Here is a 14,722-nt window from a genome sequence, read left to right on the forward strand (position 1 = left end):
AACTAAAGGTGACATAGACACTTTAATATTGTATAGTATTTAAATGTATACCTGAGAAACACATAATATTGCCCCTGTAATATTAAAATCAAAAAACTGCCACAAATAAATTTTCTAACTATTTATTGGCAAATGTGTATTTACTGTTTATACAGGGGTCAACATACAGTAACCATTGTTTAGGTTTTCCGAGACAACCTATTTTAATTTCAGACAACCAGATCCCGCCTCCCAGTTAACCATGTCTACGTTTGACTTTGATTTTCTTCTAAAATCAGAGTTCTCTGAGTCAGCTTCAGGTGCTTGTAGTTAATCATATCTTCTAAATTTAACCAGGTGTTTCAATGCCTTTACATTACACAACAATTATAGGGGAGAAACTTGTGAGTTTGGTTAAAAAAAAAACTGTAAAAAATAAATTGTTTTTTCTGTGCAGAGAAGTTCTTGTGCTGTAATTCTTTTTAAATAAATGTCAATGCTCCTCAGTTGAAAACACTAAAATGACAGAAGAGCTGTTTAAATCCCCTTTATCCAGAAAGTCTTCAGTCCTAACAACACTAAACTGTAGCTTTAATAAGGTCATGTAGACAGTAGGCTATACTACTATTTAGATTAAAATGTTGGTCCTGTAAGCAGGAAGCTTATGGTTGTTGGATGTTGATTTTTGCTCTCTATTTCAAAGAAGAGGATGAGGAGGAGTTTTACTCAAGCAGCTCCTGAAACTGTTAACCTGCTRACTGAGAACATTTGTATACAGTCAATTTTGTATACAGAACAATWTAGCCTACCTATTAAATTACATCTTAAYTGAGATTGTTCTGGACAACCAARATGTTTTGYKGACAACCAGATTTTGTCAACAGGTTGTCYGCTGGACAACCTGAAAAATATCCTTATGTCTACCCCTGCCACGTCATGAATCTTTACATCACTGTCACATTTCAATAGTTTAGGTTTTCCGGCAGRACTATTTAAGAGCCTGGGGTAAAATCTATTTATAGATATGTTGCGGACGTGGGAGATTCTGAATCAATTTTCAAATGTCAAAATTTTATTTTAGTAACGTCTGTGTTGCCACTTTAAGAAAGTCAGCAGAGGAGCCGTTTGTCCTAACAGAGTTACCGTAGCTTCCAAACATGTTGCAGTAAAACTTTTTATCCTTTCTTTACTAAACCCTGAAGATCAAATGTCTGTAAATATTAGATGAAGTGATCAAAACATGGCTCTTTTAGTAATGACTTTAAAAATATATATAMATAATCCATATCTGTTGAAATTTAAAAATAATCAAAATGCATCAGAAATAGTTTTATAAACACATTGCAGCCCTCTGTTTAAACTATGTCTTTAAATTTGGACTTGGTTGTGTAACTTGTATAAACTTTATTTTCACTCCAGTTCTGCTTTTTGCATCAACTTTCTCCTCATTTAGTGAACTTCTGGTCAAATTTGACTCATTTATGAACTCAGCACCACGGAAATGACAATCCAGGGAGGGGTCTGTTTAAGAAGTTGTTGTATGTTGTAAGTTGTTTTATTTTACAAAAACTAATAAAAAACTGAGTATTTGGCACCAGCTTAATAATTATAAAGTCACACAAATAACTAAACATTGTCCCACTCCTACATTTTACRGGCATACATTATCATGATGCTGCTGCTCACTAAAGACAACACATGGTTTTACATTAAATACCTCTTTTCTGTTGGTTTGATGGAAACTTCTGCCTTTTTCAATGCGATGGTTTTCATTGTTTTGTAGTTAAAGCTGAACATTTGGCTCTGATCAAATGAACTTGGCTTTGTTCAAATGAAAATGATGGCTGCGAGCTTTTTGTTACATCACACACGGTGCAGCTGCAGCGCGGCATATGCCTCCCTCATTAAGGACTTTTATTGAGTTTTTCCCAAGTTTTGTATTAAAGGTTTTTCAAGCTGAGAATGAGATTGGAAATAGTCAGAGCCAAGGATTATTTGCCATTTTCTTGTATTTTGCAATATTTTAGAAGAGTTTTTTTTACTAGATTTTTTTGTGTATTTTTATAGAGTTCCTAATGTACAACACAAACACTCATATATTTTTCTCTGTAGTCACTGAGTTGTGCGATGCAAACAATAGATTCTCGTTGCCTTGTGTTAACTTTGATGAGCTGCCAGCTGCTGCTCWGATTGCTCAGCTACGGTGTTCTTTAATTGTTGCCTAATCTACTTTAATGCTAAATCATTTAGAGTGAATCGGGCTGACTTTGATGTAACATTAGCATGCGCATGAACCTGAACTTGAGCCAATAAAGCTTCATTAGAATTTACAAGAGCAGCTGTGTTTGAAGTTTGAAACGGAGAGTGCGCCTCTCAGTGAGTGGCACAGATGAGCYGCGATGCCTTTTAAGTTAGCAAGTGTTTGGCGTCGCAGCATCTTCATCGTGGCTCCGCCCACTGGCTCGACGCCCCGCTGTCGTCAGGCCGTGTCAACTTGGTGAACGGACTGTTGTCACTCCTGGCTTGACTAAAGGCAGAAGTCATTTCTTCAGTGTGATTTCCTGGTGATTCATGTGATTGTCTGTATTTGAGAATAATCATTTCTGGCACTCATCTCTTTAAATTACAAATGAGAAGGCAAGAAAAACGTTATTAGTTTAATTTGATTTGCAGGATTTGTTTTTCTTTTCCCTCAATGACTCTTTCAGGGATCTCACAATTACAGGCAAATTAAACTTAACGGTGGACACGTACACAGATGACTGCAGGCACCTTGGATGAATGTATTTAGGTCAACACATAACTGCATACTCTGTGCAACCTGATACTTAAAAGCTCATGAGCTGGGAACCCAAACACAATTTTAGACTATAATCTGATTCCATTTGGAGATGCTTTTCTGTGYATTTGATGAAATTTTAAAATCTTGCTCTAATGAAGGAGTCATAGACACAAACTTGCAGTCACATCCAGTGACCTGTCAGGTTTTTTTATACTCTAGGTGTTATGAGCCGAGCCAGTTGAAGCACGCTGTGAAATCTGGCCTCCAGTAACGAGCATTATCACCATGCAAGTCAGGGCAGAGCTCTGCTCATAGTTTCTCTATCTTTCTGCCAGAGTGAGTGGCTGTGTGCACTATTGCAACTCCCTCAAGTCATGACAAAGACCTTTGCTGCAGTACTGTTTGCCAATGTTCTCTTTTTGCAACATCTGTCTGGTTTGGTTCATGTGTGTACGTTTCTGCTCACAGATGTGGTCTAGAACGTTTCCTCTCATAAATATCTGTGAGGACGCAAAAAAAAGGTGTCCCTTTTTGTGAAGCCGGTAGGTTAAAGTGGAATTGCGCAAGGGCGGCGCAGGTGCGCCACTTGGCAGGAACATAACTATTGGTCGAAGTCCACACCTGTGTGATGATAAAGGCTCAAGTGCCATCAGGCAGCTACCTGCTCCAGCACAGTCCCTTCAGAGGAACTGGAAACACAGCCTCCAGGCAGCAGATTCAATTATAGTCTAAATGCTTTTAAAGTCGGACTAAATGTGGGTTTGCTGCTGTTTGAAACAGCAGAAAAGCTTCGGCTCCACTCACGGTGCGAGTTTAAATCCYGCAACAACGAGGGTGAATTGGCTTCATTTTCCTGAGAGTAACTGCAAACCTTTCAAGCAGAACYTTTTTCCCCCCACACAAACAGACTCGCTCCTCTGTGCAGAAAGAGATTGAGAAGGGATTTCGTTTTTCAATCCAGTAGTTCTTGAGAGGGAACAAATCTTGTCAGTCAAACTCAACTTTTTTTTTGCCAACTATTTTTAAATGTATTTTTTTTCTTCTCGTGTAATGAGACCTGCTTTGCTTTGTTCCCCAGCAATCTACAATTATGATCCCCGTGGCGAGCAGGAGCTGCGTCTACAGGTGGGGGACACGGTGCACATACTCGAGAAATTGGAAGGTGAGTTCGTGAACACGACAGGCCGTGACGCATCCCCCTTCCCTCCTCCAAAGCACGCCGGCATAACCGCTCAAAAACAATGTTGAGCTAACAGGCGCCGTGGCCGTGTGCTGTGCATAGTAATGTAACCGTGTCCACCTCCTTGTCCTCACTCCAATCCTGTCCAGTTCTCTCATCTTCCTCTCTGCTCCCCCACTCCTCTATCTTTTTGTATCCACAGGCTGGTATAGGGGCTACACTCTCAGAAAGAAATCACTGAAGGTACGAGCATCATTAGAGATTTATATTACTATAACTTATGCTGTAATMTGTATGTATGTACTGAGACTCCTTGATTGTTTCCTCAGGGCATTTTCCCTGCTTCCTACATCCACTTAAAGGAGGCTACGGTTGAGGGAGTAGGGTGAGATCACATCTCAGTAAACATTTCATTTTGATGATAATCCACTTTGCTTTTGGTTTGCCATTTGCCAATAAGGTTGCACTATACTTGTGATTATCATAAGTAAGAGTTCAGTAATGCTTTTTTTTTTTTTTTTGGTTGTGTGGGGCAACCGTCCAATGGTTTCTAAAGTATAGAAATGCACTTGAGTCATTCCAGATTATGTGACATGATCTGTGAGCGATGAGCCACTTTGCCCAATATCTCATTACTTTTCTCTTCTGGCTTGTAGCCAACAGGAAGTAATTATTCCAGCAGATTTACCCCTGGTGCAGGAGATAGGGGCTACCCTGAGGGAATGGGTGCAGATATGGCACAAGCTCTTCGTGGTACGTGTAGATTATCTCTCTGGATTTACTGCTATTGCAAGCACAGAGTTCAGCACACCTCTCACTGCTGAGATACTTGATTTTTTGTTTATTTATTTTTGTTAAAAAGTTGCCTTGCTCTTCATTCCTGCGAAGGAAGAATTATTTATAACAAAGCGTTTTTATCTGACAGGCGAACAAGATAACCCTGTTCAGGAATGTGCGGCAGATGGCCTACAGCCTCATCGAATATCGATCTCAGATAGTGTCAGGAACGCTGCCCAAGGATGACCTTGTGGAACTTACAAAGAAAGTCACCGCCAAGATTGATTATGGGAACCGGTAGGAGTTCTGCCCTGCCATGAAATACCTGCTATTGTAAACACGCTTGTAGAATTTTATATGCTTGACTCGCATCTCTGAGATTGCCTTTTTTTTCTGTTGATGCTGTTTCAGGATATTAGGGTTGGACCTGGTRGTGCGAGATGAAGCGGGCAACACTCTGGATCCTTACCGGACCAGCACCGTCAGTCTGTTTCGGGCGCACGAGACGGCCTCCCGCAGCGTCGACGACAGGATACAGGAAGAGAAGGCATGAGATTCTGATGCGTTTGATTTGATCCGGCTCCTGTTTTCTGTTGCTGCTGCTGGTTGATCTTCGCTTCACTTCGCTGCCTTTTTTTTTTTTTGTTCAAGCAGACACGGCTTCAAAACCTGGAATTGAGGCGTCAGACGCTGTTCAGCTCGGTGCACACCTACAGTCTCCTCATGAGCCTGAAAAACTTYGTATGTAACATCGGAGAAGATGCTGAGCTGCTCATGTCTCTTTATGACCCTGACCAGTCGGAATTCATCAGGTTTGCAAGCAGAAAATAACAAAATGYTATTATTCATTACACCACATTGCCATGAAAAAGCCATTGTTGTTGACAAACTAAATCAATGAATGAGTATGTATTATGGTGTCAATGCCAACTCTAAATCTTTACAAACTATACAATTTTCACTTTTGTTGGACTCAATAGRTTTGAAAAGGTTGGTTTAGACCAGYGTTTATGTTTTGCTGAGAAAAGACCGTTTTCTTTTTGCTTCTGCACATTATCAAAAGAAGTGAAATATTTCACTTTAACTCCAGAAAGAAAATAACCACTTATTCTGTAGACATTATTTCAATGCTGTGTTTTGTGTCCTGACAAGATAATCTGAATTATTGTGTGTCTCCTTAAATACTTGTTTCTCTTTTGGAAATGTTAAATTCATAGTTATGCGTTTGTTATTGAGTAATTTATTACCAGAGGGCGACGCATTCAAAACAAAAGAGTTTTTAAATAATTGGCCAATCAAATCAACAGCTTGTATCATTTTATTTAAAAAACTTAAAGGAAACAGAGAAGGATGGACCTCCTGTGAAGCCTGGGSTTTAAAAGCCCATATGGGCCAAAAAAGTGCTTTCACACTAAAAACTGGGCGTGTTGATTTAGCTGGTCTCTATGATTGGTCCGGTTATTTCTATTGGTAGAAAGATGAAGAAAAATGCATGTTAAAATAAAAATAATTACAAATCCAAATATGCTGTGGAGGGTGACTAAAGACAGCAGCAGAGTGAGGAAATATAGTCAGTTTTTGCTCCCGCAGTCTAAAGCTATAGCAGCAGAACTAAGGGAAAACAGGAAACTTAAGTCTAACTATTTGATTTATCAAAAAGGAAAGTCTTCAGTCTAATCATAAAAGTAGACAGAGTGTCAGCCTCACGGACAGAAACTGGAAGTTGGTTCCACAAGAGAGGAGCTTGATAACTGAAAGCTCTGCCTCCCATTCTACTTTTAGAAACTCMAGGAACCACAAGTAAACCTGCAGTCTGAGAGCGAAGTGCTCTGTTAGGAAAGTATGGAACAATAAGATGTTTAATATATGATGGAGCTTGGTTGTTAAGAGCTTTGTATGTTAGGAGTAATATTTTAAATTATATTCTGAATTTGACAGGGAGTCAGTGGAGAGAAGCTAAAACTGGAGAAATATGATCTCTCTTTACAACTCTCATTAAAACTYTAGCAGCAGCATTTTGGATYAACTGAAGACTTCAGTGGCAGATTAAGTTTGACGCCTCCATTCCGTCTCCGTACATTCACACCTGATACTGATGTGCAACGTCGGGCTTGGCTGGGGAGATAATATGTTTAAAAAAAACCCATCGTAGGACAGCTTCGTCAATGTGATCCTGTTGTGTTTTTTTATTTTCACCAAAACATAACCCAGATGTTATATTAGGACTTCATGAAACTGTCAGCTGGTACAAGGAAAGCAAATGGCAGCATATATTTTAAAAATGGGAACATTTTTCAAGCTGAGCTGCTCTTAACTTCTCAGATTGAAGGAAGTGAAAGCAATAATTATAAATATTTTATTCCTACAAATAAAGTGTTTTTGTAATTAATTTTAATTGTGTAAAGCAGTTTGAGAAAAGCATTACCAAAGCTTCACTGCTCTTAGCTGCAATATTTCTCTTTAATTAGGTGTTTAGGATGTTTAATTAAAAACATCAAGGTGGTCACTTTCAGAAATGTCCTTTTGGATTTACAAACATCAACAGTAATCAGTGTGTGGACACACAAAGATAAACTGTGATGCAGATTTGTCAGGAGGAAAAAAAAACAACCAATTTTACTACTTTTCTATTTCTCCTGTTGCCTCAGATAATGTGATATCTAACTGTGATTCCTATTTGAATTCATGCAGTGAGAACTTCCTGGTGCGCTGGGACAGTATGGGAATGCCTAAAGAAATTGAAAAACTCAACAACCTGCCAGCCTTGTTCACGGTAACTGAATCCACGTCTGCTGACTGCACACCCTCTGTCTCGTTTTTACACAAACGCTGCCTGAAATCTGTGACAAAGGATGGAAATTTTCTTCTGGATGGCTCCTAATTGAATGAAAGTTCCTCTGAATGGTTCACTTTCACGGCACATTACTGAGTACTCAAATGGATTTCCGTTCATTGTACTGATGCTCTTTGTTTTAATGACACAGTCGGCAGTTTCCTAACAGTTGTTGCTCCTGTGTGATTAAACCACATTAATCAAGGAGGTTTCTGTTTATGTGTTACCTACTGTAGAGACCACCACCGAATAATGTGGGTTGTAAGGGTTTTTAGGCATCTGAAGCTGCTTTTATCCCRTAGCGTTTGCCTTCTGGTCTACGTCTCTATCCAGGTGAACGTACACAACGAGCTGCTGCTGACAGGAGAAGGTCACTGTCTTTTGTGTCTAATGAACATCGCGTGCCGTCGCAGATTATCTCTGTTTGCCTTTTGTGCTCAGGACCTGAGCAGCAGCGAYCTGATGAGGCAGCGGCTCTTCCTGGTGTGTCAGATCATCAGAGTGGGCAGCATGGAGCTCAAAGAGGGCAAGAAACAAACCGGTGGGCTGAGGAGACCCTTCGGAGTGGCTGGTGGGCAGCTTTTTTTAAGTGTCTCAATGTTTACCTTGTTAAAAGTTAGTCCAACAACAATAAAAGAAAAAAAAGCCTTTGGTAGTGACACAGATGTGTGATTGACTCTGCTGTGGTGCAGAGATGGAGGATCCACGTGCTGCAGAAAATGAGAACACCTGCTTTCTGACACAGACAGCGAACGTCTTCACTCTGCGCTGGCAGCAGAGTTTGTGGAAACTAAATCGGAAACTGTCGTTTTAATTTTGGACAGAGGATTTGTGAGAGGAATGAGTAATGGTTTCCTCTGGCGTTTCAACAAATGAACTAAAACCGGAGTCTGAAACAACATTTAACTTTGAAGTCACTTTATACTCAGCCAGGACACGCACGCACGCACGCACACACACACACACACACTGGCAAAAAGGGCTGTGTTGAATTTCAAGACGTTTATAAGCTGGARATCAAGAACTCTCAATCTGTTTAACTGTGCTGACTTGTGGTCGCGCCAAGCAGCAGGCGATTCAGATTCAGCTCCTGGCTCAGTTCCTTTGGTGAAACTGAAAAATACAATTTCCAGAGTTCTAACAAAGACATGAGCTTTTACAGCTGTTTAAACCAGACAAAACTCTTAATTAGAGGCTGTTTATGTTCTTATTATTCCTCCCCGGGCACAAAAAGAAGATAGGTTGGCGATGATGACTTTGTGTGTCTGTTAGCAAAATATTTCATGAACCGCTAGACGGATTTTATTGAAACGTTCAGAAAACGACAATTGGATGGACGTCTACAGCTGAATAACTTCTGGACTTGAGGCTAGTGAAGGTGGCTGCCACATCTGAGCAAAATTAGCCAACAAATGGCTGCATTTTCATCAATTTTACAACTGTTGAGCTTAAACCTGATGTAGGAGTAGCTGAGAGTGATTCCTGACACATACTATAAAAACTAGCAGATCACATGACATCTTGGGATATTTCATGGGATTGTTTTAACCTTTTAACCATTGTTCAAGCAAAACAGCTATAAAACTTTCATTTCTCATCACTTAGTTCAAAACTCTGACATGAAAGTGGCAGTTAATATGCATTTTTTTCAAGTTAAACTGGGACAAATTAAGAGTGTCACAATACCAGTTTTTCAGTCTCGGTACTCGCAGGTACTAAGTACTTACTGTGTTGGAGCTTATTACTCAATAACTGTATAAACACATTTCTGTTATTAGAACAAGGTGTCTCTCCTTCTTTTTAGTCCCACAGCCCCTCTGTCTGGATCTAATCAAAGATACACCTCAATATGTACTGTTAAAAAATTTAAATAAATAAAAATAGAAATAGGATTTTCTTTCAACTCCTACACATTTCTTAACCTGAGAGTGACAAACTTGAAATGTAAACTGTAACACAGTCAATGAAGTGGCTGTCAGTATTGATACTGGTATTTGTATCAGAGTATTGGGGCATTTTGTACTAGTACTTGTAAAAACGAGAGCCCCAGTATCAGTATCGGAATAGTACTGTAACAAACGTACCTTACTGGTCTCCTTCCATTGTGTCTGTCGTTGCAGTTATGGACATTACAGACATCGCCCACGGCAAAATGGATGATGAGGACAAACAGCATTTCATCCCCTTTCAGCAGTGAGTCTTTTTTTATCTTCACACAAACACACGAGCTGAAGTCGGATCTGTAAAGCCACCCAAGTAAAAAAACAAAAAAACTTCTGTCTGACTCAGAAGAACTGGAGATTTACTCAGTCCTTACTGCGTTCCTCTATTTCTTTTTCAAGGGTGCAGCTTAACTTTGCCTCTGCTGCATTTCAAGGACAAATAATAACAATAATAAAAAAAACTCTTTGCAATCCTGAGTCTTAGCTCTTCTCAAAGGCGGCGGGCTTTCATTGCAGCTGCACAGTGGGGGGGTTCAGGACGACGTGTTCACAGAGGTCTAAGATGGAAGAGCCTCAGAAACACCTCGGCTGGTTCTTGTTACGTAAACCACATGTCGTCTGTGGAAAACCACGGTTTGTTTCTTTTTGCTGCTTTACAAACAGCAGTTTCCTCTGGAGGAGCAGATAAACAAACATACAGTATTATCAGAAAGGAATATTAATCAGGATGTATCAAATGCCTTGGTTACTTTTTTAAAAATATTAATTGTTTATATCTTTCAGCTGATGAAATAAAGTAGTCATCAGAGGGATTTATGCAAATAAGAACATAACGACTGTGTTTTTCTCACACTAAGAACCATTTACACAAGCAAACACTTAAAATTTTAATTCCTCGGCAAATTAATTCCTGTTTGATTAACACCGATCGACTTACTTCCCAACAATAAATTGGATACTTCGAAAATTAAAAGCAAAGAGGTTGTGCTAAAAGATTTTTTCCCCCCTGTAAAGAACAAAAGAGGAGAGCAGCAACAGGAAGTTGATATTTACTTAATTCCTTTTGAAGCACTCTAGTAGTTTCCAAAAACATCTCAAAGAGCAGAGAAATCATTTTACCCCACAGTCAGAAATGGTTTTTAGTGCCGGTTTTCAAAAAGAAAATGTGTCACCGCCACTTTTCCTTTGAGTGCTTTTTAATATTATTCATCATATTCTAGAAATCAGAGAACCTGCATTCATGTTGACTATTCTCAGAATTTAGAGTAAAAGCCTGTTTAACTATAGTAATGACCCGKGCTTTGTTTGGACACCTCTTCATTTTTGTTACGTTCATGCTTTTCTGTCCGGGTTCACAATGCACTTTCAGGTAGAGCTAGATTTTGGCTCCTGGTTTTTCCATTRTTATTTGAGCATATTAATAATAGAAAGGCTCTGTGTTAAAACTATTCACATACGTCTTTTCACAGCAACATTTGTTGAAACCTGAACTGGATGTAAAATTGTAGAATATTAAAATTTTTTTACAAAAAATAAAACACCTGAACACAGTTAGGTGGCTTCTTGACCTCCTCTCGTTCTCACATCACTCCTCTGTATGAATGATTTAATCTAACAGGATTAATTAGCTACACCTGTAACATAAATAGAAAAGACTATGTCAGAAATAAATGACATTTAGCATGTAGTAAACTGAGTTCAACTGATAAATARTTGTCTTAACTTTATTTGGTTGTAGACGGATGATGACACTAAGCTTGAATGTAGCATTTTCTTTCACAAAATGTCAGATAATTCTGTTTAATGATTTTATTCTGTATAGTTTTATTTTTGATTTTGTTGCTTTACAACCTGGAGTTTAAATGGGTTCTCTAACCGAGATAATAAAATATATAGCTATAATCATTCTAAAAAATAAACTGAAAAGTGTCATAAATGCTTCCCCTGAAGCATTGTTGTGAAGACGTGCTGAAGTGGGAGTGTTGGAAATGGTAGGAGGTTCTTAAAGAGACAGAGGAAAGTCTTTAAGTCAATTTTATTTCTGATAGTTATTTTAATGCAAAGTCAAATTTGTTTCTGATAATACAGTAATTTTCAGAACAATTGAAGGAAACGGAGCTACTTGATTGTGTTATAGAACTGAAGTATGTGCCTGGAAAATGCATAAACCCCCACCCCACATTAAAACTATTGCATTAAATTGTGGGCAATATGCGTTTTGACAAGGATCCCTAAATCTTTATTTTAAAACATTTTGTTTTCCTATTTATTTTAATTAATTTGCAGTACATGTGTAAGTCTGTTATCTAATTCCAGGTTGTGCAACAAAAAAATAAAAAGAATACTAATGCAACTCATTGTCAGCTCCTCAGTAAAAATGGTGCCGTTTCACTGGTTGTTGGACACGATGGATTCCCGTTCTCTAACATGAAATAGGTCACAGATTCACTCTCCGATATTTGCGTTGTGTTGTTTTGAAAATTGTGATTGCTTTTTGACGACTCTGTCAGGACTAGGGATGGGTACCTTTGACATTTGAATCGATTTGGTACCAATATCCGGTATCTGGGAATCGGTACCGGTACTTAACAGTACCAATTTTCGGTACTTTGTGTGCGTTGTTTTTTTTTTAATAATAAACTTTTTCTAAATTAATTTAACACATTTCTCAATATATAAAATTAACAAATATCAAGACAACATCCAACTCTTTGTATTGTAACATCAGTTTTTTAACTTATTTCTTCAAAGTGAAAACTGTTGAAAACAACAAGACTGTTTTGTCTTATTACACAAATTAAAATCCAGCTCCACGTATTCCTATTGATGTCATTTCCCCGCTAGAAAAATTGTGTGATGGAGGTCCATGGAAGGCAAATAAGTTAAAATCAAATAAACAAAAGAGGATTGAGTTAAAAATAAATAAAAGCTGTTCAAGCTTCGTTTTGAGCATCCAAAACACGTCCAACACTTCAAGTTGGCTGTTTGTGCTCTTTCAGGTCAGACTTGTTTGGACTGTCGGGAAGGGCCTCTGTTGCTTTCCTCTGCCGGTCTCTGTTTAATGGCGAATTAAATAAAGAAAGTGGCAGTACTTTATTTACTTTGAGCAAGCGAACGTHRTKYTCACAAGATAATTAATCCACCAGATAATTCAGAGGCGGTCTGTTCAACGAGTTTAGGAGCTGCAAGGCTTTAAAGCTACGTTCAGACCGAGCTGTGCTTACTGAACCAGCGGCTGCTGACATCATTACGCTCTTGCTCGATGCTGCGTTCAGGACAAGCATGGAAAACTCACCACTCTTACACCAATACAGTCGCAATGATGCGTTTAGGTACCGAAACATGGTACCATTTGATGTTAAGTGAATAGGTTCTCAGTAGTACTGACAGAATTCGGTCTGTACTTAAAAAAGTATCGAATTTGGTACCCATCCCTAAAGCACAGCGATTATACTGATTGTTTGAATGTTGAACATAAACATCCTTGTTCCTCAGTAGAGCCTGAGGTGTTTAATATTGTTCTTTTTTAGTCTCCTGAGGTAAGTGACGTGTTTGAAGGGTTAATGTCTTGTCAATAAATCTAGAAGTCCTCACAGGCCTCTGCAGCTCTTTCGTCCATTTATTTGTCACCTGTCAGAGACGGTGGCAGCTGATATGTCTTATTCCTATATGTCTCCCCCAGGATCGCTATGGAAACTTACATCCGCCAGAGGCAGCTCATCATGTCTCCTCTCATCCCATCCCGAGTTATAGGAGAGAACGAGCCGCTGTCGGCTGTCTTCAACAAAGTCATAGCCACRCGGGAGGTCAATCACAAAGGCCAGGGTAAGATGAAGTGCTAACAGACTGCGCTGTCCCCTGTGATTTCAGAGCCTTGCTCCAAATTAACCTTTTTGTTTTGGAGTGAAGTTAAACGTGTGTGAGGGATCTGCTACACGCACCCTTTTAGCGTCTGCCTCATTGAGTTTCCTCACATGTCTGCCGGCAGGGCTGTTCGTGACCCTGAAGCTCCTCCCAGGGGACCTTGCTCAAGTCAGGAAGGACTTCCCCCACTTTGTGGACCGCAGCACGGCCATCGTCAGTAAAATGGGCTTCCCAGAGATCATCCTCCCAGGTGGGTTAAAATCTTTGTTGCTGGGCACGGCTCCACGCTCACCATCATATTCATTTTACATTGTGCACRGAGCCGTGAGACGGCTTCGTGAATTCTCATCCAGTTCACCTGACGAGCTCTTGTTCTTTGTCCAGGAAACGTGAGGAACGATATCTATGTAACCTTGCTTCAGGGCGAGTTTGACCGTGGTAAAAAGAAGACCCCGAAAAACGTAGAGGTCATTCTGAGTGTGCATGATGATGAAGGCAACCCGATGGAGGTAAAATGGCTGCGTCACTGCGACAAGGACTTTTTAATTTTTTTTGATTTATAGTTCTACTTTTTGTGCTTAATGGGGCAAAAATCATCACACGGGCACCGTTAAAATGCAGCTACTCCCTCTTTCAATGTGAAGCTTTTATGTTTTGGAATGTAATAAAATAATTATCTGGTTCTCAGCAGTCCTAATTAAAGTCTAGCATTCTTTTAAGGAATGTAAATTGGTTGCTGCCTGTCTTCAGAGACTTATATGAACATTTTATGTTGAGAAATAAATGAGTTGCAGCTGTTTTGATCAAACCTTGAAAAACAACTTCTTGCATGATCTCGAGCAATACTGAAGCTATCATGCTCAGCTGGTGTGTTGTGAATGACCCTCTGCTACCATCACATCAAGTTTTAGCTCAATATCTGCAAAACTGACAGGTATAGATATTTATGTTTATTAATGTCAAATAGCTGTGGTGGCCATGTTGAATTTTAATATTTTAATCAAGACCACTGAGACTGAGAAAAGACCAAGATTTTTAGGGGCTGAGACCAAGACTAAGGGAGTCAAAACCATGACCTGAAACAAATAAAACAGAAATTTAGTGTCCTAAAACAGTATATTGTACACATGTAGCTAACTTAATATGTATAGCTAATATTGATTAAATCTCTTTGTGTGAGGGCCGGGTAAAGAATTTTGGTACCAAGACAGATTGCTAATGTTAGCTAGATAGTCCTGATGCATCTCAGTAATCCAGGTAGAAAAAAGTCATAAAGAAAAAATAAGTAGGTCCTCTCAATGGGTTCTTCTTTAGTGAAACGTTTCATCTCTCCTCCAAGAGACTTCTTCAGTTTGATGAGTTTC

At 39.2% G+C, this 14,722-nt stretch overlaps 1 protein-coding gene across 1 annotated transcript in view; it reads left to right on the top strand.

Moving 5' to 3' along the window:
* dock5 (dedicator of cytokinesis 5) overlaps window positions 1-14,722 on the top strand; it is a 59,220-nt gene that overhangs the window by 13,101 nt on the left and 31,397 nt on the right. Inside the window, exons 2-14 of the mRNA XM_014021355.1 lie at window positions 3,840-3,923; window positions 4,144-4,184; window positions 4,271-4,326; window positions 4,598-4,694; window positions 4,867-5,015; window positions 5,130-5,265; window positions 5,373-5,530; window positions 7,410-7,491; window positions 7,993-8,122; window positions 9,672-9,744; window positions 13,177-13,319; window positions 13,483-13,608; window positions 13,743-13,867. Of these exons, the coding sequence (XP_013876809.1) occupies window positions 3,840-3,923; window positions 4,144-4,184; window positions 4,271-4,326; window positions 4,598-4,694; window positions 4,867-5,015; window positions 5,130-5,265; window positions 5,373-5,530; window positions 7,410-7,491; window positions 7,993-8,122; window positions 9,672-9,744; window positions 13,177-13,319; window positions 13,483-13,608; window positions 13,743-13,867 (1,400 nt within the window). The remainder of the gene's footprint in view (window positions 1-3,839; window positions 3,924-4,143; window positions 4,185-4,270; window positions 4,327-4,597; window positions 4,695-4,866; window positions 5,016-5,129; window positions 5,266-5,372; window positions 5,531-7,409; window positions 7,492-7,992; window positions 8,123-9,671; window positions 9,745-13,176; window positions 13,320-13,482; window positions 13,609-13,742; window positions 13,868-14,722) is intronic.

The sequence above is a fragment of the Austrofundulus limnaeus genome, unplaced genomic scaffold (genome assembly GCF_001266775.1).
Source record: "Austrofundulus limnaeus strain Quisiro unplaced genomic scaffold, Austrofundulus_limnaeus-1.0 Scaffold289, whole genome shotgun sequence".
NCBI classification, from domain to species: Eukaryota; Metazoa; Chordata; class Actinopteri; order Cyprinodontiformes; family Rivulidae; genus Austrofundulus; species Austrofundulus limnaeus.